The sequence below is a fragment of the Heterodontus francisci genome, chromosome 1 (genome assembly GCF_036365525.1).
Source record: "Heterodontus francisci isolate sHetFra1 chromosome 1, sHetFra1.hap1, whole genome shotgun sequence".
Classification (NCBI taxonomy): Eukaryota; Metazoa; Chordata; class Chondrichthyes; order Heterodontiformes; family Heterodontidae; genus Heterodontus; species Heterodontus francisci.
This window is the reverse complement of record NC_090371.1, coordinates 91,681,896-91,704,348: the sequence shown is the minus strand read 5'-3', so window position 1 is coordinate 91,704,348 and position 22,453 is coordinate 91,681,896. Positions and strand designations below refer to the sequence as shown.

Sequence of the window (22,453 nt, the reverse complement as noted above, 5' to 3'; positions counted from 1 at the left end):
ACTTCATGTCGCGTTTGCAGACATCTTTAAAGCGGAGACATGGGTCTGATACCAGTGGCGAGCTCGCTGTACAATGTGTCCTTGGGGATCCTGTTCTATTCTGGGAAACAGAGAGTATATGATTGATCATATCAGAAACTGGGAAAATGTAAAATATATGTTGTGACCTGTGGAGAAGTGGGACTAGAATAAACAGTGCACTCTTCCCGCCTCGGTTGTAACACCATCTCCAACAAGAGAGAATCCAACTATCTGCCCTTGACATTCATTGGCATTACCCCCACTAGCAACATCCTGGGGGGGGGGGGGGGGTTACCAGTGACCAGAAAGTGAACTGGATCAGCCATAGAAGTACTGTGGCTACAAGAGCAGGTCAAAGGCTGGGATGCTGCAGCGAATAATTCACCTCCTGACTCCCCAAAGCCTGTCCACCATCGACAAGGAACAAGTCAGCAGTTGATGGAATACTCTCCAATTGCCTGGATGAGTGCAGCTCCAATGACACTCAAGAAGCACGACACCATCCAAAACAAAGCAGCCCGCTTGATTGGCACCCAACCACCACCTTCAACATTCACTCCATCCACCACCGACACTCAGTGGCTGCAGTGTGCACAAGATGCACTGCAGTAACTCACCACACCTCCTTCGACGGCACCTTCCAAACCCCCAACCTAGAAGGACAAGGGCAGCAGATGCATGGTAACACCACCAACTGCAAGTTCACCTCCAAGCCGCACACCATCCTGACTTGGAACTATATCGCAGTTCCTTCACTGTCGCTGAGTCAATATTCTGGAACCCCCCTCCCTTTGAGTACTGTGGGTGTATCTACAGCAGATGGACTGCAGTGGTTCAAGAAGGCAGCTTCACCTTCTCAAACCCAATTAGGGATGGGGAATAAATTTTGGCCTTGCCAGTGACGTTCACATCCCATGAAAAATTAAAAGTTTTTCGTTTTTTCTTTCATTTCCAGCGAAATTACATAAGCGGAATGGGAGAAGATTTGAGGAATTTCAACACCATTGCCTCTAATCAAGCTGAAGCACGATTTACAGCTCCTTCCCACTCCTTTACAAAGGTCGAACTAATAAATACTTTTTACAGAGAGGAGATATCCCAATATTTATTTTGGGTTATTCACATGGAAAAAATCTGCTTTAAGTCCTGAGCTTCCCCTTGGATTTTATTTCTGTTGAAGGACTGAATAAAGCAATGTAAATATTTTTTTCAAATGAAAAGCAGGAAATTAGTTCCACTTTATACTTTAACTCCCCAGAACGAAAGCGAAACTTTGCACTTTCCAACAGATCAGGTATTCATTCTCCGAACGGAACCTGTATGAATGATTGACAGGCAATGTCACCAATCAGGAGAGAGGAGCGCGCAGACCGGCTCCAATCAACGCCGAGGAGGCGGGGCTATGCCGCCCATCTTCTGCTGGGGTGCAGAGCTGAAGCGGTCTCTCTGTCCCGTTGTTGGTTTGAGAGTCGTTGGGCTGTTGTTGAGTTCGGGGGCTTCAGATGGAGGTGTGTTGTATATTGTCATAATTTTCTATTAACACAAGCCGTCTAATATCTATAGCTTCAAGTTGCGCGGTGTAGTAACTCTTTACATATGTAACAAGTGCGATTGTATTTACCCTGTGGCCAAGCCATTTTTTGATTGAAGAAGCTTTGTTTTGTTAATTTTGGCTCTTGTTGTTCTGCTTAATTGATACAGTTCCAGAATTCCAAGCTTCGGTGGATCGCTCAGCATCATGCTCCCCGTGGGCTTTCTCAGACCGTCGCATAAGTAGACGGACGAGGAAGGCCCTTCGGCCCATCTTAATTCATCTATCTCGTGATTCTGGTATCTACCCATTGTTGCAACCAATTGTTTCTCAAAGGTTGCAGCATTTTAGCTTATGTTACTCCATATCTGCGTATTGAATCCTCCCTAGGGATAATTTTGAATTTGTGTAATTCATAATGACCCGCTTAGCATCCCTTCCAATTTTCATTTTTTTTTTGACGTCAGTCAAATGCATGTCAATATGGTGAAGTTAAAAAGGTTCATAGATTGTTAGGCTGCGGTCACAGGATCACGAGTTGAAGAATTTGGCATGGTTTTGTAGAATTACCCTCATTGTTAGACCAGTAGATTAAATTTTGCTGGGCCAGTCTTCCCCTCAGGGTGCCACTTGTATAACAAAATTGAGTGCAAAAGGCAGCCCACCCAATTTATGATGCTAATGATTTTCTGATCATTTAATGACTGCTGCCTTTGAAGGGATGCAATTTTTTTTTGTCTCTTCAGTTTACTCCAGAGAAGAAGAATCACTGTTTAAAAGTTGATTCTGTTACTGATATTTTGTTAAGTGGTCCCCTATTTTGTTGTGCCTTAGGGTGTATCATCAATGTCTTGTCAGTACATGTTGCAGGGAAATATTTTTTCCATTTGGCAGAATTTTCTTTGTAGTAAATCAGTGTGATTTATAGTAATCAATTCTCGTAATAGTTTTGTAAAGTATAAACATCTGTTGTTTTATACCTTCAGTTTGCTTCTGAAGGAGGTAACTTAAGCAGGAGATGATTCCATCGGGAACTGGCAGTTACCCAGTACTTCATCCAAATTATCATTCCTATTCTATGACCCAGCACAACAAAAGGCTGTTAGCAGTTTGATTATGGAAGTTGCAACAACGGAGCTGAATCATGCCCTTAGCTTTTATCCACTGACTGTTCTTAGCAGGGTTGCTGTAGAGTGATTAGAAGTGGAAATCCTGAACTTATTTTTTCCCCTCTTGTCTTTCACTTGCATCCTCGCTGCATCACCCCCGCAGCCAATTGCACTGAAACCAGTTTTAGTTGCCTACTCACGCCATACTGAGATCAGATAATTCAGGGCAGACCCAATATAGGAACTTCTTGATCTGTTATAACATAATACCACACAGGTTAGGGGCATTTACCTTCTGAGCAACAAGAGGGCCTAACAAAGACATGGTCAGTGGATAAAATACAATCACTGCCAGTCACCACATTCTGGAAGAGGGGAAATAGGTGAAAAATTATAGGTGAAATGTTTATTTCTTACTGCTTAAGGTAACTGTCATTTAGAAATGGTATAATGGTAAGAACTGAATATTTATCATTGGATTTTGCTTCTTTCAGGTATTTCCCGAAGTCAGAGCGATCATTGATTTAAACATCTTCAAGGACAAGGCAAATGAGGCACTGAGCATCATTCAATTAGGCAAAGCATTTGGAAGGTGCCAGAATTGTGTAAATAGTTATGAAGTTGTTGATTCATTTGAAAAGATTAATGAAATTCACATAGAATTATCGAAACTTAAAATGAGGACCTCTGGAGCAAAGATTTCAAAATCATCTAAAGCAGAATCTACCAGGCCCTCTGGTGCAGAATCTACCAGGTCCTCTGACTCAAAGCCTCCAAGGTCCTCTGGCACAGAATCTACCAGGTCCTCTGACTCAAAGCCTCCAAGGTCCTCTGGCACAGAATCTACCAGGTCCTCTGACTCAAAGCCTCCAAGGTCCTCTGGCACAGAATCTACCAGGTCCTCTGACTCAAAGCCTCCAAGGTCCTCTGGCACAGAATCTACCAGGTCCTCTGACTCAAAGCCTCCAAGGTCCTCTGGTGCAGAATCTACCAGATCCTCTGACTCAAAGCCTCCAAGGTCCTCTGGTGCAGAATTTGCCAGGTCCTCTGGAGCATTGATTTATGCTTCCCTGGACTCTCCTAATAATGAGTTAACAGTAGATGAAACAATTCTGAATTATATTGAAGTGATTTATGCGAGCAACCTGCAAAAAATAGAGAGAGATTTTGGTGTCGTCACAAAGAAGACCTCATCTGAAAACAATAGCGTTCGAGTCCAGTTTATAGAAAAGACTGGTTTATCATGTATTGGTGCCACACATGAATTTATCATTCTGTATCAATCAATTGCTACAAATCTATCTTCGGAAGTTGTAAAGCATCTAGACAGAAGAACAATAAAAAAAGACTTTGAAGTATTTCTGCGAAAGAAATTTCCAAAAGTGTTGTTTATGTTTAAGGATACAGAGCTTGTTATAATGGGAGATCCCTTTGATGTCAAGAACGTAAAGACTACCCTGAATTTTGAATCCAACCAATTTGATACCTGGGCAGTGTCAAATAGGAGGCCACCTTTAACGACCGATTACAAACCCAATTCAAATTTGGCTGCAGCAAGTAAAGTGGAGTCAAAAGATGAGGACACAACCTGCCCAATTTGCTTGGAAGAAATTGAAGTTCGAGAAACCTTAAAATGTAAACATTCATTCTGTAAGGAATGCATAAAAGAGGCTTTTAAAACCAAGACTGCCTGTCCTATATGTGGCGAAGTGTATGGTGAGATAAGAGGTAATCAGCCTGAGGGTGGCACGATGACTTCCAGGAACTTGCTGCTGCATCTTCCTGGTTATGAAAAATATAACACCATTGAGATACATTATATAATACCAGATGGCACTCAGGGGGTGAGTAACTGTTCTGCTATAGCCTCATCATTATAAGTTGAAGATGCGATCATAGAATAGAACAGAAGGAGGCCATTCAGCCCTTTTGAGTCTGTTCACTTAACTAATCCTTCATCCCTGGAGCCATTCTAGAACATCTATATCCTCTCCAAAGCCTTCAGGTCCTTCCAAAAGTGTTGCGCCCGGAATTGGACGCAGTACTCCAGCCGGAGTCTAACTAGTGTTTTATAGCCCAGGAACACCTATATGCTTTAATAACTACTTTGTTAACCTGTCCTGCCACCTTCAAAGATTTGTGCACAAACATCCCCAGGTGTCTGTCTTGCATCTCCTTTTAAAGTTGTACTATTTAGGATATATTTCCTCTCTCCATTCTTAGCAAAATGTATCGCCTCATACTTTTCCCTGTTGAATTTCATCTGCATGTGTGTGCCCATTCCACCAGTGTCCTCCTAAAGCCTATTACTATCTTCTGTTTCCTGCATTTCCAAGTTTCATGTCATCTGGAAATTTTGAAATTGTGTCCTGTACACATGTTTTTTAAAAATATGTTTCATGGGATGTGGGTGTTGCTGGCAAGACCACGTTTGTTGCCCATCCCTAATTGCCTTGAAAAGATGGTGGTGAGCTGCCGTCTTGAACTGCTGCTGTCCATCTGGTGCAGGTATACCCACCGTGCTGTTCGGGAGGGAGGGAGTTCTAGGATTTTGACCCAACGACAGTGAGGGAACTGTGATATAGTTCCAAGTTAGGATGGCATGCGGCTTGGAGGGGAACTGACAGGTGCTGGTGTTCCCTTTTGTCTGCTGCCCTTGTCCTTCTAGGTGGAAGAGGTCATATGTTTGGAATGTGCTGTCGAAGGAGGTATGGTGAGTTGCTGCAGTGCATCTTATATATGGTACACACTGCTGCCACTCTGCATTGGTGGTGGAGGGAGTGCATATTTAAGGTGGTGGCTGGGTTGCCAATCAGGTGGGCTGCTTTTGTCCTGGATGGTGTCTAGCTTCTTGAGTGTTGTTGGAGCCACACCCATCCAAGCAAGTGGAGAGTATTTTGTCCCATTCCTGACTTGTTCCTTTTATGGATGGTGGACAGGCACTGGGGAATCATGAGGTGGGTTACTCGCCGTAGCATTCCAAGCATCTGATCTGCTCTTGTAGCCACAATGTTCATGTAGCTGCTCCAGTTCACTTTGTGGTCAATGGTAACCCTCAGGATGTTGATAGTGGGGGATTCAGCGATGGGAATGCCCTTGAACGTCAAGGGGAAATGGTTAGATTCTCTCTTGTTGGAGGTGGTCACTGTCTGGCACTTGTGTGGCACGAATATTACTTGCCACTTCTCAGCTCAAGCCTTAATATTGTCCAATTTTTGCTGCATATAGATATGGACTGCTTCAGTATCTGAGGAGTAATGAATGGTACTGAACATTGTACATTGGACCTAGGACACTACCCTGAAGAACTCCTGCAGTGATGTCCTGGTGCTGAGATGATTGGCCTCCAACAACCACAACCATCCTCCTTTGTGCAAGGTATGACTCCAACCAGTGGTGGGTTTTCTTTGGAGACCCGAGAGAGAGCGAGAAAACACAGCGGGAGCAGAGCTTTAAAAAGCGCCCAAAAGGAATAGAATGGGAGACCAGAGAGAGAGAGAAAACCGAAACGGCGGCGAGAGCAGGAACTGTGGACCTGCTTGACCAACAAAAATCGAAGTGTGACGTCACAGGAGAGCTGGTAAATGATTGGTGGGTATTTTGTCCGTGTCTCTTTTTGTTTTGGTCAAGTGATTTAAATCTGGAGACGTCATTACAAGTTAAGACAGCACTTTTAATTCATTTTTTTTTTCAAATACTGAGATCCAAATTAAGTAATTAAATAGAATTGAGCAGGCGACGTGTTGCAGCTGTAGTATGTGGGAGCTGGTGGATGCCGTTGTGATCCACAGTGACCACGTCTGCAGCAAGTGTTGGCTTCTCAAGGACCTTCGGCTCAGATTTGATGAGCTGGAGTCCGAGCTGTGGACACTGCGACACATCAGGGAGGGGGAGAGTTACCTGGACACTGTTTCAGGAGACAGTCACACCCCTTAGATTAATTACATCAAGTTTGGGCCCTGGTCAGGGACAGGAACTGCGAGTGAGGCAGGTATGGGGATCCAGAATTTATCTTTGGAGGAGCCTCAGCCAGTGCCCTTATCCAATAGGTATGAGGTTCTTGCTCCCGGTGTGGGCAAGGGCACAGACTGCAGGGAGGATGAGTAAACTGACCACAGCACCGTGGTTCAGAGCACCATTCAAGTGGGGGGAGAAAAGAGAAATGTAGTAGTAATAGGGGAAAGCATAGTTAGGGGAATAGATACCGTTCTCTGCAGCAAAGATAGAGAGTCCCGAAAGCTGTGTTGCCTACCTGGTGCCAAGGTTAAGGACATTACTTCTGGGTTAGAGAGGAACTTGGAGTGGGAGGGGAAGGATCCAGTTGTTGTGGTCCACATGGGTACAATAACATAGGTAGGACTAGGAAAGAGGTTCTGCTGAGGGACTATGAGCAGCTTGGGACTAAATTAAAACAGTGATTCTTGACAACACAGTCGGCTGCTGACGTCATCTGACTGTGCCAACATGCGCAAAGGGCTCCTGCTCTCTGCGCGTGCGCTGCGTTCTGCGTTGCCTGGACCGGTTGCCACATGCGCAGATGACATCATTGCATAATGCGGGGGAGAGAGTGTGGGGAAAGCGGGGAGAGAGCAGCCGAAGACCTTGGTGGCAGTGGGTGTGCTCTCCTCCTCCCCTCATACCCCCCGCCCCCCCCACCACACACACTCCGGCCATCCTCCACCCCTCGCCAAATCTCTATGGTCATCCCCCCCACCCCCCCTTGCCCGATCTCTACGGCTATTCCCCGCTGCCATGTAAACTCATGGCCTTTGTGTTGCTTTACGTTGCCTTTGTGTGATTATTTGAGCAGCTGCCAGAACATTGTTGACTGTGACGTTTTAGTTGAACAGGCTCATTTGCAAATGTGCCAGTGCAGGGCCACCTAGTGGTTGCATTGTCAGCAAACGCAGCCAAATTAAAAAGCAGAACCACAAAGGAAATAATCTCCGGATTACTACCTGAGCCACGTGCAAATTGGCATAGGGTAAATATGATTAGAGAGGTAAATGCGTGGCTCAAAGATTGGTGTGTAGGAGAAATGGGTTCCAATTCATGGGATACTGGCACCAGTACTGGGGTAAGAGAGCAGTTCTGTTGGGATGTGCTTCGCTTGAACCATGCTGGTGAATCGTATAACTATGGTTGTAGATAAGGCTTTAAACTAAATAGTTGGGAGGAGGGTTCAATTGAAGGGAAGTTTAAAAAGTCGAAAAGTAATGAGAGAGCAGGGGTGCAGGATAGTGAAGGGACATATATTAATCTGAGTGTGACAGGAAGGGATAGAGAATACAAGCATAAGAGTGCAGCAGAAATTAGAACCAGAGTAGGTAAAAATGGTTAAAAAGTCAAAGCTTAAGGCTTTTTATCTGCGAGCACGTAGCATTTGTTACAAGATAGATCAGCTGATGGCACAAATAGAAATAAATGAATATGATTTGATAGCTATCACAGAGACGCGGTTGCAGAATGACCAGGACTGGTAACTCAATGTTCAAGGATATTCCGGAAGAATAGACAGAAAGGAAAAGGAGGTGGGGTAGCTTTGTTATTAAAGGAAGGGATCAGTGCAGTTGTGAATAATGATTATAGGTGTAATAGATCGTGATGTAGAATCAGTTTGGGTGGAAATAAGGAATAGCAAGGGAAAGAAATCACAGGTGGAAGTGGTATATAGACCCCCGAGGAGTTGCCTCTCTGTAGAACAAAGTATTAATCAGGAAATAATGGAGGTGTGTAAGAAGGGCATTACAATTATCATGGGTGATTTTTTAATCTGCATATAGAATGGACAATTCAAATTGACACGGGTAACATTGAATATAAATTTGTAGAGTGCATCAGGGATTGTTTCTTAGAATAATAAGTTGCAGAACCTACCCGTTAACAGGCTATTTTAGATTTGGTAATGTGTAATGAAGTAGGATTAATAAGAGATCTCGTAGTTAAGGAGGCTAAGTGAGACCGGCAGATTTTAAAAGTGCAGCGGGAAGGAGTGAGGCTGAGTGAGACCGGCAGAGTTTAAAAGTGCAGCGGCAGCGTGCCAGAGTTTTGGGGAAAAAAGCCAACAGTGATGTCACAGGAGAGCTGCAAGGTGATTGGTTGGTGAGTCACTGCTGTTAGGGAATAGCTCTAAATAGCTGGATAAGTTTCTCAGGTAAGAAAAGTTTAAAGTTTATTTCAAATATAGTAAGTAAGTTTTTTTTTTAAGGGAGTTCTGTAGTAACGAGGACCAGGGAAGAAGGGCCCTAAAGTAACTGATATTATTGGACATTAAGATCTTCCAGAAGGTTTAATTTAATTTAAAGGGTTAAGTCATGGCAGGAGAGCTCAAAGCCGTGGTGTGCTCCATGTCGGAAGCCGGGAACATTTCCAGTGCTCGGGACCAGCATGTGTGCAGGAAATGTATCCAGCTGCAGCTCCTGGAAGCCCGGGTTTCGGAACTGGAGCGTCAGCTGGGGACGATTTGGAGCATCCACGAGACAGAGAGTATCGTAGATAGCACGTACAGAGAGGTGGTCACACTGCAGGCTCAGACCCCACAGGCAGGAGGGGAATAGATGACCACTAGGCAGAGCAAGAGGACTAGGCAGGCTGTTCAGGAATCTCCTGTCGCTATTTCCCTGCAAAACAGGTATACTGCTTTGGATACTGTTGGGAATGGCCTCTCGGGAAAGCAGCAACAGCCCAATTCGTTGCACCACGGTTGGCTCTGCTGCAGGGAGGAGTAAAAAGTGTGGGAATGCACTAGTTATAGGGGATTCAATTGTAAGGGGAATAGATAGGTGTTTCTGTGGCTGCAAAAGAGACTCCAGGATGGTATGTTGCCTCCCTGGTGCTAGGGTCAAGGATGTCTCAGAGTGGTTACAGGACATTCTGAAGTGGGAGGGTGAACAGTCAGTGGTTGTGGTATACATTGGTACAAATGACATGTTTAAAAAAAAAGGATGAGGTCCTAAAAGCAGAATATAGGGAGCTAGGAAGTAAGTTGAAAAGTAATAGTGTAAAAGTAAAAGTGTCCCCTTAACCTTTTAAATTCTAGCGAAAACAGGTCTAATTTGTGTAATTTCTCCTCGAAACTTAACCTAATAAATGCTGGCCTGGCCAGCGACACCCAATTGCCATGAACGAATAAAAAAAAACAGGGGAATTTATTAATGGGAACAAAGAAATGGCTGACCAACTAAATGCATACTTTGATTCTGTCTTCACAAAAGAGGACACAAATATTATACCAGAAATGTTGGGGAACACAGGGTTTAGTGAGAGAGAAGAACTGAAGGAAATCCGTATTAGTAGAGAAATGGTGTTGGGGAAATTGCTGGGATTGAAGGCCGATATATCCCCAGGGCCTGATGGTATGCATCCCAGAGTACTTAAGGAATAGTGGATGCATTGGTGGTCGTCATCCAAGATTCTATAGATTCTGGAACAGTTCCTACAGGTTGGAGGTTAGCTAATGTAACCCCACTGTTTAAAAAGGGAGGTAGAGAGAAAACAGGGAATTATAGACCAGTCAGCCTGACGTCAGTAGTGGGGAAAATTCTCGAGCCCATTATCCAAGATTTTATAGCAGAGCACTTAGAGAACAGTGGTAGAATCTGACAGAGTCAGCAAGGATTTACGAAAAGGAAGTTATGCTTGACAAATCTACTAGAATTCTTTGAGGAAGTAACTAGTAGAGTTGATGAGGGGGAGCCAGTGGATGTGATTTATTTGGACTTTCAGAAGGCTTTCGACAAAGTCCCACGTAAAAGATTAGCGTGTAAAATTAAAGTGCGTGGGATTGGGGGTAGTGTATTGCGATGGATAGAAAATTGGTTGGAGGAGAGGAAACAAAGAGTAGGGATAAATGGGTCTTTTTCAAATGGCAGGCAGTGACTTGTGGGGTACTGCAGGGATCGGTACGAGGACCCCAGCTATTCACAATACACATTAATGATTTAGATGAGGGAACTAAATGTAATGGTAATGTAAATGTAATGAAATGGTAGCCTGGTTTTGTGAAGGGGAGGTTGTGTCTCACTAACTTGATTGAGTTTTTTGAGGAAGTGACGAAGATGATTGATGAAGGAGGGCAGTGGATGTTATCTATATGGACTTCAGTAAAGCCTTTGACAAGGTCCCTCATGGCAGACTGGTACAAAAGATGAAGTCACACGGGATCAGAGGTGAGCTGGCAAGATGGATACAGAACTGGCTCGGTCATAGAAGACAGAGGGTAGCAGTGGAAGGGTGCTTTTCTGAATGGAGGGCTGTGACTAGTGGTGTTCTGCAGGGATCAGTGCTGGGACCGTTGCTGTTTGTATTATATTTGTGATTTGGAGGATAATGTAGCTGGTCTGATTAGTAAGTTTGTGGACGACACAAAGGTTGGTGGAGTTGCGGATAGTGATTAGGATTGTCAGAGGATACAGCAGGATATAGATCGGTTGGAGACTTGGGCGGAGAAATGGCAGATGGAGTCTAAACCGAACAAATGTGAGCTAATGCATTTTGGACGATCTAATACAGGTGGGAAGTATGCAGTAAATGGCAGAACCCTTAGGAGTATTGACAGGCAGAGAGATCTGGGAGTACAGGTCCACAGGTCACTGAAAGTGGCAACGCAGGTGGATAAGGTAGTCAAGAAGGTATACGCATGCTTGCCTTCATCGGTCGGGGCATAGAGTATAAAAATTGGCAAGTCATGCTGCAGCTGTACAGAACCTTAGTTAGGCCACACTTAGAATATTGCGTGCAATTTTGGTCGCCACACTACCAGAAGGACGTGGAGGCTGTGGACAGGGTACAGAAGAGGTTTACCAGGATGTTGCCTGGTCTGGAGGGTATTAGCTATGAGGAGAGGTTGGATAAAATCGGATTGTTTTCACTGGAACGACGAAAGTGAAGGGGCGACATGATAGAGGTTTACAAAGTTATGAGCGGCATGGACAGTCAGAAGCTTTTTCCCAGGGTGGAAGAGTCAGTTACTAGGGGACATAGGCTTAAGGTGTGAGGAGCAAAGTTTAGAGGGGATGTGCGAGGCAAGTTCTTTACACAGAGGGTGGTGAGTGCCTGGAACTTGCTGCCGGGAGAGGTGGTGGAAGCAGGTACGATAGCGACGTTAAAGAGGCATCTTGACAAATACATGAATAGGCTGGGAATAGAGGGATATGGTCCCCGGAAGTGCAGAAGGTTTTAGTTTAGACAGGCATCAAGATCGGCGCAGGCTTGGAGGGCCGAATGGCCTGTTCCTGTGCTGTACTGTTCTTTGTTCTTTGTAATATCTCCAAATTTGCAGATGACACAAAACTGAGTGGGAGGGTGAGTTGTGAGGACGATGCACAGAGGCTTCAGGGTGATTTGGACAAGTTGAGTGAGTGGGCTAATGCATGGAAGATGCTGTATAATGTGGATAAATGTGAGGTTATCCACTTTGGTAACAAAAACAGGAAGGCAGATTATTATCTGAACGGCGATAAACTGAGAGAGGGGAATATGCAGCGAGACCTGGGTGTTCTTGTACAGCAGTCGCTGAAGGTAAGCATGCAGGCACAACAGGCGGTAAGAAAGGCAAATGGTATGTTGGCCTTCATAGCGAGAGGATTCGAGTACGGAAGCAGGCATGTCTTGCTGCAATTATACAGGGTCTTGGTGAGGCCACACCTGGAATATTGTGTGCAATTTTGGTCTCCTTATCTGAGGAAGGATGTTTTTGCTATAGAGGGAGTGCAGCAAAGGTTTACCAGACTGATTCCTGGGATGGCAGGACTGACGTATGAGGAGAGATTGAGTCGGTTAGGATTATATTCGCTGGAGTTCAGAAGAGTGAGGGGGGATCTCATAGAAACCTATAAAATTCTAACAGGACTTGACAGGGTAGATGCAGGAAGGATGTTCCCGATGGTGGGGGAGTCCAGAACCAGGGGTCATTGTCTTAGGATATGGGGTAAACCTTTCAGGACTGAGATGAGGAGAAATTTCTTCACCCAGAGAGTGGTAAGCCTGAGGAATTCACTACCACAGAAAGCAGTTGAGGCCAAAACATTGTATGTTTTCAAGAAGGAGTTAGATTTGCTCTTGAGTCTAAGGGATCAAAGGGTATGAGTGAAAGCGGGAACAGGCTACTGAGTTGGATGATCAGCCATGAATGGTCTACTCCTGCTCCTATTTTCTATGTTTCTATGTAATCTGCAAAGGGATATAGATAGGTTAAATGTGTGAGCAAAAACTTGGCAGATGGAGTTCAATGTGGGAAAGTCTGAGGTCATCCACTTTGGTAGAAAGAATAAAGAGGCAGATTATTACTTAGATGGAGAAAGACTACAAAATACTGCAGTACAAAGGGATCTGGGTGTTCTTGTACATGAAGCACAAAAAGTTAGCATGCAGGTGCAGCAAGTAATTAGGAGGGCAAATTTAATTTAGGCTTTTATTGCTAGGGGGTAAGAGTTTAAAAATAGGGAAGTCTTGATACAACTGTACGGGGTGTTGGTGAGGCCATGCCTGGAGTACTGCGTACAGTTTTGGTCAATGTATTTAAGGAAGGATATGATAGCATTGGAAGCAGTTCAGAAAAGGTTCACTAGGCTGATTCCTGGGATGAAGAGGTTGTCTATCAAGAATGGCTAAAAAGGTTAGTCCTTTATTCATTGGAGTTTAGAAGAATGAGAAGCGGTCTTATTGAAACATATTGAAGGATGTTCTTGCTATGGAGGGAGTGTAGCGTAGGTTCACCAGACTGATTCCTGGGATGGCAGGACTGACGTATGAAGAGAGATTGGGTCAATTAGGCTTGTATTCGCTACAGTTTAGAAGAATGAGAGGGGATTTCATAGAAACCTACAAAATTCTAACAGGACTGCACAGACTAGATGCAGAAAGGATGTTTCCGATGGCAGGGGAGTCCAGCACCAGGGGTCACAGTCTAAAGATAAGGGATCAGCCATTTAGGACTGAGATGAGGAGAGATTTCTTCACCCAGAGAGTGGTGAACCTGTGGAATTCTCTACCACAGAAAGCAGTTGAGGCCAAATCATTAAATATATTCAAGAAAGAGTTCTTTCTTTTGGGCCTCCTTATCTAGAGAGATAATGGATAAGCGCCTGGAGGTGGTCAGTGGTTTGTGAAGCAGCGCCTGGAGTGGCTATAAAGGCCAATTCTAGAGTGACAGGCTTTTCCACAGGTGCTGCAGAGAAATTTGTTTGTCGGGGCTGTTGCACAGTTGGCTCTCCCCTTGCGCCTCTGTCTTTTTTCCTGCCAACTACTAAGTCTCTTTGACTCGCCACATTTTAGCCCCGTCTTTATGGCTGCCCGCCAGCTCTGGCGAACGCTGGCAACTGACTCCCACGACTTGTGATCAATATCACAGGATTTCATGTCACGTTTGCAGATGTCTTTATAGCGGAGACATGGACGGCCGGTGGGTCTGATACCTGTGGCGAGCTCGCTGTACAATGTGTCTTTGGGGATCCTGCCATCTTCCATGCGGCTCACATGGCCAAGCCATCTCAAGCGCCGCCGACTCAGTAGTGTGTACAAGCTGGGGATGTTGGCCGCCTCGAGGACTTCTGTGTTGGAGATACGGTCCTGCCACCTGATGCCAAGTATTCTCCGGAGGCAGCGAAGATGGAATGAATTGAGATGTCGCTCTTGGCTGACATACGTTGTCCAGGCCTCGCTGCCATAGAGCAAGGTACTGAGGACACAGGCCTGATACACTCGGACTTTTGTGTTCCGTGTCAGTGCGCCATTTTCCCACACTCTCTTGGCCAGTCTGGACATAGCAGTGGAAGCCTTTCCCATGCGCTTGTTGATTTCTGCATCTAGAGACAGGTTACTGGTGATAGTTGAGCCTAGGCAGGTGAACTCTTGAACCACTTCCAGAGCGTGGTCGCCAATATTGATGGATGGAGCATTTCTGACATCCTGCCCCATGATGTTCGTTTTCTTGAGGCTGACGGTTAGGCCAAATTCATTGCAGGCAGCCGCAAACCTGTTGATGAGACTCTGCAGGCACTCTTCAGTGTGGGATGTTAAAGCAGCATCGTCAGCAAAGAGGAGTTCCCTGATGAGGACTTTCCGTACTTTGGACTTCGCTCTTAGACGGGCAAGGTTGAACAACCTGCCCCCTGATCTTGTGTGGAGGAAAATTCCTTCTTCAGAGGACTTGAACGCATGTGAAAGCAGCAGGGAGAAGAAAATCCCAAAAAGTGTGGGTGCGAGAACACAGCCCTGTTTCACGCCACTCAGGATAGGAAAGGGCTCTGAGGAGGAGCCACCATGTTGAATTGTGCCTTTCATATTGTCATGGAATGAGGTGATGATACTTAGTAGCTTTGGTGGGCATCCAATCTTTTCTAGTAGTCTGAAGAGACCACGTCTGCTGACGAGGTCAAAGGCTTTGGTGAGATCAATGAAAGCAATGTAGAGGGGCATCTGCTGTTCACGGCATTTCTCCTGTATCTGACGAAGGGAGAACAGCATGTCAACGGTCGATCTCTCTGCACAAAAGCCACACTGTGCCTCAGGGTAGACGCGCTCGGCCAACTTCTGGAGCCTGTTCAGAGCGACTCGAGCAAAGAATTTCCCCACTATGCTGAGCAGGGAGATTCCACGGTAGTTGTTGCAGTCACCGTGGTCACCTTTGTTTTTATAGAGGGCGATGATATTGGCATCGCGCATGTCCTGGGGTACTGCTCCCTCGTCCCAGCACAGGCAAAGCAGTTCATGTAGTGGTGAGAGTATCGCAGGCTTGGCACTCTTCATTATTTCAGGGGTAATGCTGTCCTTCCCAGGGGCTTTTCCACTGGCTAGAGAATCAATGGCATCACTGAGTTCTGATTTGGTTGGCTGTATGTCCAGCTCATCCATGACTGGTAGAGGCTGGGCTGCATTGAGGGCAGTCTCAGTGACAGCATTCTCCCTGGAGTACAGTTCTAGGTAGTGCTCAACCCAGCGGTCCATTTGTTTGTGTTGGTCAGTGATTATGTCCCCTGATTTAGATTTGAGGGGGGCGATCTTCTTGATGGTTGGCCCAAGAGCTCTCTTCATGCCATCATACATTCCTCTGATGTTTCCGGTGTCTGAGGCCAGCTGAATATGACTGCATATGTGTTGCCACTAGTCGTTTGCGCAGCGCCTGGCTGTTCTTTGTGCAGTGCTTCTGGCTGCTTTAAGTGCTGCGGATGTTAAATCGCTGGGGGCTTTCTTGTAGTTCAACAGTGCAATGCGCTTAGCGGCTATGACAGGTTCCAGCTCTTCATTATGAGATTGAAACCAGTCTGCATTTCTCTTCGCACTTTTGCCGTAGGTGGTCAAAGCTGACTCATAGATGGCGTATCTGACGTGGGCCCACTTGGTCTCAGCATCCCCTGTGGGAGTGTTTTGAAGGGCTGTTACAAGTGAATTTAGAAATTTTTGTAACAGCTGTGGGTGAGAAATTCTGCTCGTGTTGATGCGCGGGTGGCCCTTCTGCTTGGAATGATGCAACTTCTTTGGTCTGAGTCTAACCTTGCTGCACACCAGGGAGTGGTCGGTGTCGCAGTCTGCACTGTGGAAGCTGCGTGTGATTTGAACACTGTTTAAGGCGGCTCGCCTTGTGACAATGAGGTCTAGCTGGTGCCAACGACGCGATCTTGGGTGCCTCCATGAAACCTGGTGACAGGGTTTCGTGTGAAAGAACGAGTTGGTGATGCAGAGGTTATGATAGGTACACAACTCAAGCAGTCTCTGCCCGTTCTCATTCATCCTTCCAACGCCATAGCGCCCAAGGCAGGAGGGCCATGAGTCATGGTCGGCCCCAACCCTGGCATTAAAGTCCCCCAGCAGGAATAGGTGTTCGGTGTTGGGGATGCTGCTAATGATGTTATGGAGTTGCTCATAGAACTGGTCTTTAGCTTCAGGTGCGGAACAGAGTGTTGGAGCATAGATGCTGAGTAGGTGTACTGGACCAGAGGTGGTGAGCAGTCGGATGGACAGTATGCGTTCCGAGCCATTTGAGAGAGGCTCTATCATGCTGAGCAAGGAGTTTCTGATGGCGAAGCCCACTCCATGCTGTCTTGGTTCTTCAGGATCCCTGCCCTGCCAGAAGAAGGTGTAGTCTTGCTCTGCTAGAGATCCACTCGCGGGGAGGCGTGTCTCCTGAAGTGCTGCAATGTCTACATTGAGTCTACTGAGCTCGTTGTTAATGATGGCGGTCTTCCGAGAATCGTTGATTTGTGTAAGGTCTTCCGACAGGCCAGGACACATAGTTCTGACGTTCCAGCTTGCAAAGCGAAGGGCTGGTACCTTTCCTTTTTTCGTGTTGTTTGGTGCGGTGTATCAGTCCACCTTTCGGGCAATGACCCTGAGCTCCAAGCACCCATTGAAGCAGGTAGACTGTGGCGGGACAGAACCTTATCGACCGGGGGCTGCCCGGTTTGAGGCGGGCGGTAGCTGTCCAGTGAGGTGCAATGACCTCTCCCACCGACAAAGGCAACCCGTGGCGCCCAGTTTCTACGCCAATTTATCTGGACTTATAACCCGTAACTGCTGCCTTCCGTGTTGTGTCAGTCGCTGAGAGGCAACTATGGAGTGACCTCTCCATGGCGCATGCCTGGGCAAGTTTATGGAGGTTGAGAGTTGCCCAGTCGTCAAAACCCCCCTCTCGGCCTTTCTGCTGGGGTCCAAAGGAGTGCAGAGCACGACGTTTGGCATCGGTATGGCTGCAGGAACTGCCGGAAACATGCCAAAGGTGACACATGACCGCCTACGGGGTTCCACTCCGGATTATCTGTTAGGGTTTACTCCCTTAGCCTTGGTCTCTCGCGAGACGCCCACAAGGCAGTGGGGTTGTTAGGGCCCCTACACAGGTGTAGGATGGTGCCTGTGGGAGGAGGGGGAGGGGTGGAGGGAGGGGGAGCTGGGAAGGGGGGTGGGGGGGGTGCAGGGGAAGGGGGTGTGGGGGGAAGATGGTGCGGGGGGGTGCGGGCTGGGACGGGGTTGTTGGGGGGTGAGCTGAGAGGGTAGGGAAGGGGAGGGGGAAGTGGGTGCAGGTAATAAGGTCCCTAGTGCCCACCATCGACGTCCGGAAAGCTCATCCACGTCCTTCAGGAGGTGAAGCATCTTTTGGCAGACCTACAGAGGTGATTACATTCATGATGTGTTACACCATGATGGCTCCTGGGCTGGAAGCTCCCTTACTGTTCAACGATATCCATAGCCATCTGCTCCCATTCCTAATGTTTTCTCCCCCAATCTACCCTCTTAAACTGTTTAAACTCCCCTGGCTCTTTAAATCAGTTCATTTTAGCCCTAACTAAAAGCTAACAGTTAGTTTAGTGTATGTTTCCTGGGCCCACTGCCCTCCCCCAGCCACACCTGCTCTTTGTTTTCTCAATGAAATTGATCCGGATGAAACTGACGAGCACAGCTGTCGATACTTTACTTTAATCTCTGATCCTGCTGTCTTCACCGCCCAGAGTGTCTGCAGCCACGGTGTGCGGTAAGTCCATTGAGGTGAAGAAGGAGCAGCGGGACCCTAGAGAAGTCTTGAGAAAAGGTGCCCCGATCACCCAAAAAATCCACGAACGGCCCCCCGGCCGCAACATCAAAGCGCCCGTGGGAGATGGCTCGGAGAGCATCTGCAGCGCACTGTTGGCAAAGCTGCATGCCTTTATTTAAACCACTGGAAAAAAAAAACCCTTAGTGAATGTAATCACCTCTGTAAGAAAGAGTTACATATGAGGGATATGGGGAGAAAGCGGAAACAGGTTACTGAGTTTGGATGATCAACCATGATCGTATTGAATGGCTGAGCAGGCTCCAAGGGCTGAATGGCTGACTCTTGCTCCTATTTTTCTATGTTTCTATTAGATTCTAAGGGGGTTTGACAGGGTAGATGTTGAGAATATGTTTCCACTGGTGGGGGAATCTCAAACTAGGGGACATAGTTACAGAATAAGGGGTCAGACATTTAAAACTGAGATGAGAAGGAATTCTCTCAGAGGGTGGTGAATCTCTGGACTTCTCTCCTTCAGAGTGTTGTGGAGGCTAGGTCACTAAATGTATTTAAGGAGGAGGTAGATAAATTTTTGAAATCTCTGAGTCGAGGGTTATGTGGAGCAGGCCAAGAGGAGTTGAGGCCTTGGACAGATCAGCCATGATCTTATCGAATGGCGGGGCAGGCTTGAGGGGCTGAATGGCCTACTCCTATTTCTTACGTTCTTCCCAGTTCCTATTGACTCCAGTTTTTCTCGGGCTCCTTGATGCCACACTTGGTCAAATGCTGCTTTGCTATCAAGGGCAATCACTCACCTCAATAAAAGCAAAATACCGCCGATGCTGGAAATCTGAAACAAAAGCAGAAAGTGCTGGAAATACTCAGCAGGTCTGGCAGCATCTGTGGAGAGAGAAGCAGAATTAACGTTTCAGGTCTGTGACAGAAAGTTTACAATGAGGTCAGGAGCTGAGTGGCTTTGGCGGAACCCAAACTAGGAAACAGTGAGCAGGTTGTCAATATTTATGTGGTGCCTGCTTGCACTGTCGACGACCCCTTCCATCACTTTCGTTGATGATTAAGAGTAGACTGGGGCAGTAATTGGTTGGATTGAATTTGTCCTGCTTTTTGTGGACAGGACATACCTGGGCAATTATCCACATTGCTGGGTAGATACCAGTGTTGTAGCTGTACTGGAACAGCTTGGCTCGGGACATGGCGAGTTCTGCAGCACAGGTCTTCAGTACTACACCAGGATGTTATCATGATCCATAGCCTTTGCAGTATCCAATGCCTTCAGCTGCTTCCTGATATCACACAGAGTGAATCGGACTGGCTGAAGACTGGCATCTGTGATGCTGGGGACCTCAGGAGGAGGCTGAGATGGATCATCCACTTGGTACTTCTGGCTGAAGATGGTTGCAAATGCTTCAGCTTTTTATTTTGCACTGATGTGCTGGGCTCCTCCATCGTTGAGGATGGGGATATTTGTGGAACCGCCTCTTCTTGACAGTTGTTTAATTCTCCACCACCATTCATGACTGGATGTGGCGAATTGTAGAGCTTAGATCTGATCCATTGGTTATGGGATTGCTTAGCTCTATTGCATGCTGCTTCCGCTATTCGGCATGCATGTAGCCCTGTGTTGTAGCTTCACCAGTTTGCCACCTCATTTTTAGGTATGCCTGGTGCTGCTCCTGGCATGTTCCCCTGCACTCTTCTGTGAACCAGGGTTGGTCCCTTGGCTTGATGGTAATGGTCAAGTGAGGAACATGCTGAGTCATGAGGGTCATTAATGTAGAACGAGTTGATGCTCCAGGTGATATCTCGTCACAAAATAACAGTTTTCCAGTTTATATGGGTAGGAACTGCCTGTTTACAATAAAATATCTTGCTATTACATTGAATTATATAGAATATACAGCACTGCAACAGGATATTCCACCCAACTAGCCTGTGTCAGTGTTAATAGTTAACATGAGAATCCTTCCATTCCATCTACCTCATCTCAACCTTGCGGCATATCTTTCTATACCATCTCCTCTCGTACTCACCAATTTGCTTCTGAAAGCATCCAGGCTATTTGCCTCAACCACTTCCCATGGTAGTGAGGTCCACATTCTAACCACACTGAGTGAAGAAATTTCTCCTTTATTTCCCCATTGGATTTGTTGATAACTATCTTGTATTTATGGCACAAAAACAAAATACTGTGGATGCTGGAAATCTGGCAGAACAATACAATGCTGGCAACACTTGGCAGGTCTGGCAGCACTGTGGAGAGAGAAAAACAGACTTGCGTTTCAGGTCTGTGACCTTTTGTCATAACTATTCCAATGAAAAACTTCCAACCTATTCCATCTTTCCTGATAGCTGTAATCTCTCAATTCTGGTACCATCCTTGTAAATATTCTTTGCATCAGTTTCTAAGTCCTTTTATGGAGACCAGAATTGTCAGTCTTCTAAATGTAGATTATAACCAGTTAGTGCCAGTTCATGTGTAAATGGACTTTCAAAATTCTTCCATGAGATATAGGCATCGCTGGCAAGGCTAACATTTGTTTCCCATCCCTAATTGTCCTTGACATTTCAGGGTGCCGCTCAGAGTGAACCACATTGCTGTGGGTCTGGAGTCAAATGTAGGCCAGACCAGGTAAGGACAGCAGATTTCCTTCCCTGATGGACATTGGTGAACCAGATGGCTTTGTTAACGATGATAGATTATGGCAACATTACTGAGACTAGCTTTCAATTCCAGTGTTTTAATTAATAAATTGAATTTAAATTCCACTAGCTGCTATGGTGGGATTTGAGCCTGCTCTGGATTACTAGTTCACGGACATTACCACTATGCCACTGTCTCGCTTATTTGCTTGTTAGGAAATTTGAAGCCCATGGGATAAAAGGGGCAATAGCAGCTTGGATACAAAATGGGTTAAGGGATAGAAAACAGAATTGTGGTTAATGGCTATTTTTCGGACTGGAGGAGGTATACTGTAGCACTCCCCAAGGGTCATTACTAGGACCACAGCTGTTTTTGATTTACATTATTGACTTGGATTTGGGGATACAGGGCACAATTTCAAAATTTACGGATGAGACAAAACTTGGAAGTGCAGTCACAGTGAGGAAGACAGTAATAGACTTCAGTGGACATAGGCTGGTGGAATGGAAGGACACGTGGCAGATGAAATTCAACACAGAAAAGTGAGAGTTGATGCATTTTGATAGGAAGACTATGGAGAGGTTTTTATGTACCCTAATTTATATGTAACCTGACCTATGTAACTCGAGCTCCCCGAGTCCACTTGTGTGTCCGTTTTGGGTGCCGCTCCAGACATGATCCCATCACTCTATTTCCACTTTTGCTCTTTTTACCTTTTCTCTTTAGCTCCTTTCTCAGGCGCTCTGCCCTCCCAATTCCCTCCTCCAACCCTTCACTACTCTTCAACGTTCCTGATCTCTTGACTCCCTATTAGACAACCTGACAGCTTGCCCCTGTGCTTCTCTTCGCATTCTCTGATGAGCTCATTGATGTACTCGGCGTCATCTCATTATGAGCAGCAATCCCAACTGCCCCATGTTACTCTCGTGTTGACCAGTGCTCCTGCTGTGGGCTAATCTTGCCAATCTTCTTCCCGTCCAACTCCCCCTTCCACTGCTGATCCTGTGGACCACTCCTCTAAACGTCTCCCTCCAGAATGTCCGTTCGCTTGTGAAAAAAGGCCCTTGCCATCTGTGAACCTATTATATTGCATTAACATCATGGCCTTAACGGAAACCAGGCTGAGGGGTGATGCCGCTTTCCACTTAGCGAAGCCTCCCCACCTGGCTACATCCGCCACTTGCCCTGCCAAGACCGTGGTGTGGTACTTATCACCAGGTCACATCTTGGCCTGACCCACTACTCTTCTGACACTTTCTCCTCCTCCTTTGAGCGTCTCACCTCTTCCAAAATCTCTGTCGCCCTCCCAAGTACAATAAAAATTTTCTCACCGAGATATCTTCACTGTTTTTTCTCCCTCAGCCTCTGCATCCTCTGTGATTTCAACCTCCATCTCAACTCCCCACGATCTCTCCTCTGAGTTCACTGCTGTCTTGTCCTCCCTAAATCTCTCCCTCCATGTTAACTCCCCAACCTCTTCCTGGCCACCCCTTTGACCTTGCCATCTCTCGTGGTCTTGCTAGTCCCAATGTATCAATTACAGATAAAGCTCTTAAACCCTTCCTTGTATCACTGTCCACCCACATCCCCCTTCCATGGCCCAATCCTACCTTATTCTATATCGTCCTTGGAAAAAAGCTGTCTCCCAATTCACTTACAACTGCACTTTC

The 22,453-nt window shown here is 46.2% G+C and overlaps 1 protein-coding gene across 2 annotated transcripts in view; it reads left to right on the top strand.

The window, feature by feature from the left end:
- The first annotated feature begins 1,417 nt into the window (after window positions 1-1,417).
- The window catches only part of si:dkey-3h3.3 (uncharacterized protein LOC100144568 homolog), a 36,138-nt gene continuing 15,102 nt past the window's right edge, over window positions 1,418-22,453 (top strand). Inside the window, exons 1-3 of one of the 2 annotated variants that reach the window (XR_010975136.1) lie at window positions 1,418-1,529; window positions 3,156-4,505; window positions 5,890-6,039. Coding sequence is in view for 1 of the 2 variants with exons in the window: in XM_068032750.1 (XP_067888851.1) it covers window positions 1,524-1,529; window positions 3,156-4,505 (1,356 nt within the window). In the remaining variant the exon portion in view is untranslated. The remainder of the gene's footprint in view (window positions 1,530-3,155; window positions 4,506-5,889; window positions 6,040-22,453) is intronic. The other variant, XM_068032750.1, reaches the window with a different exon arrangement.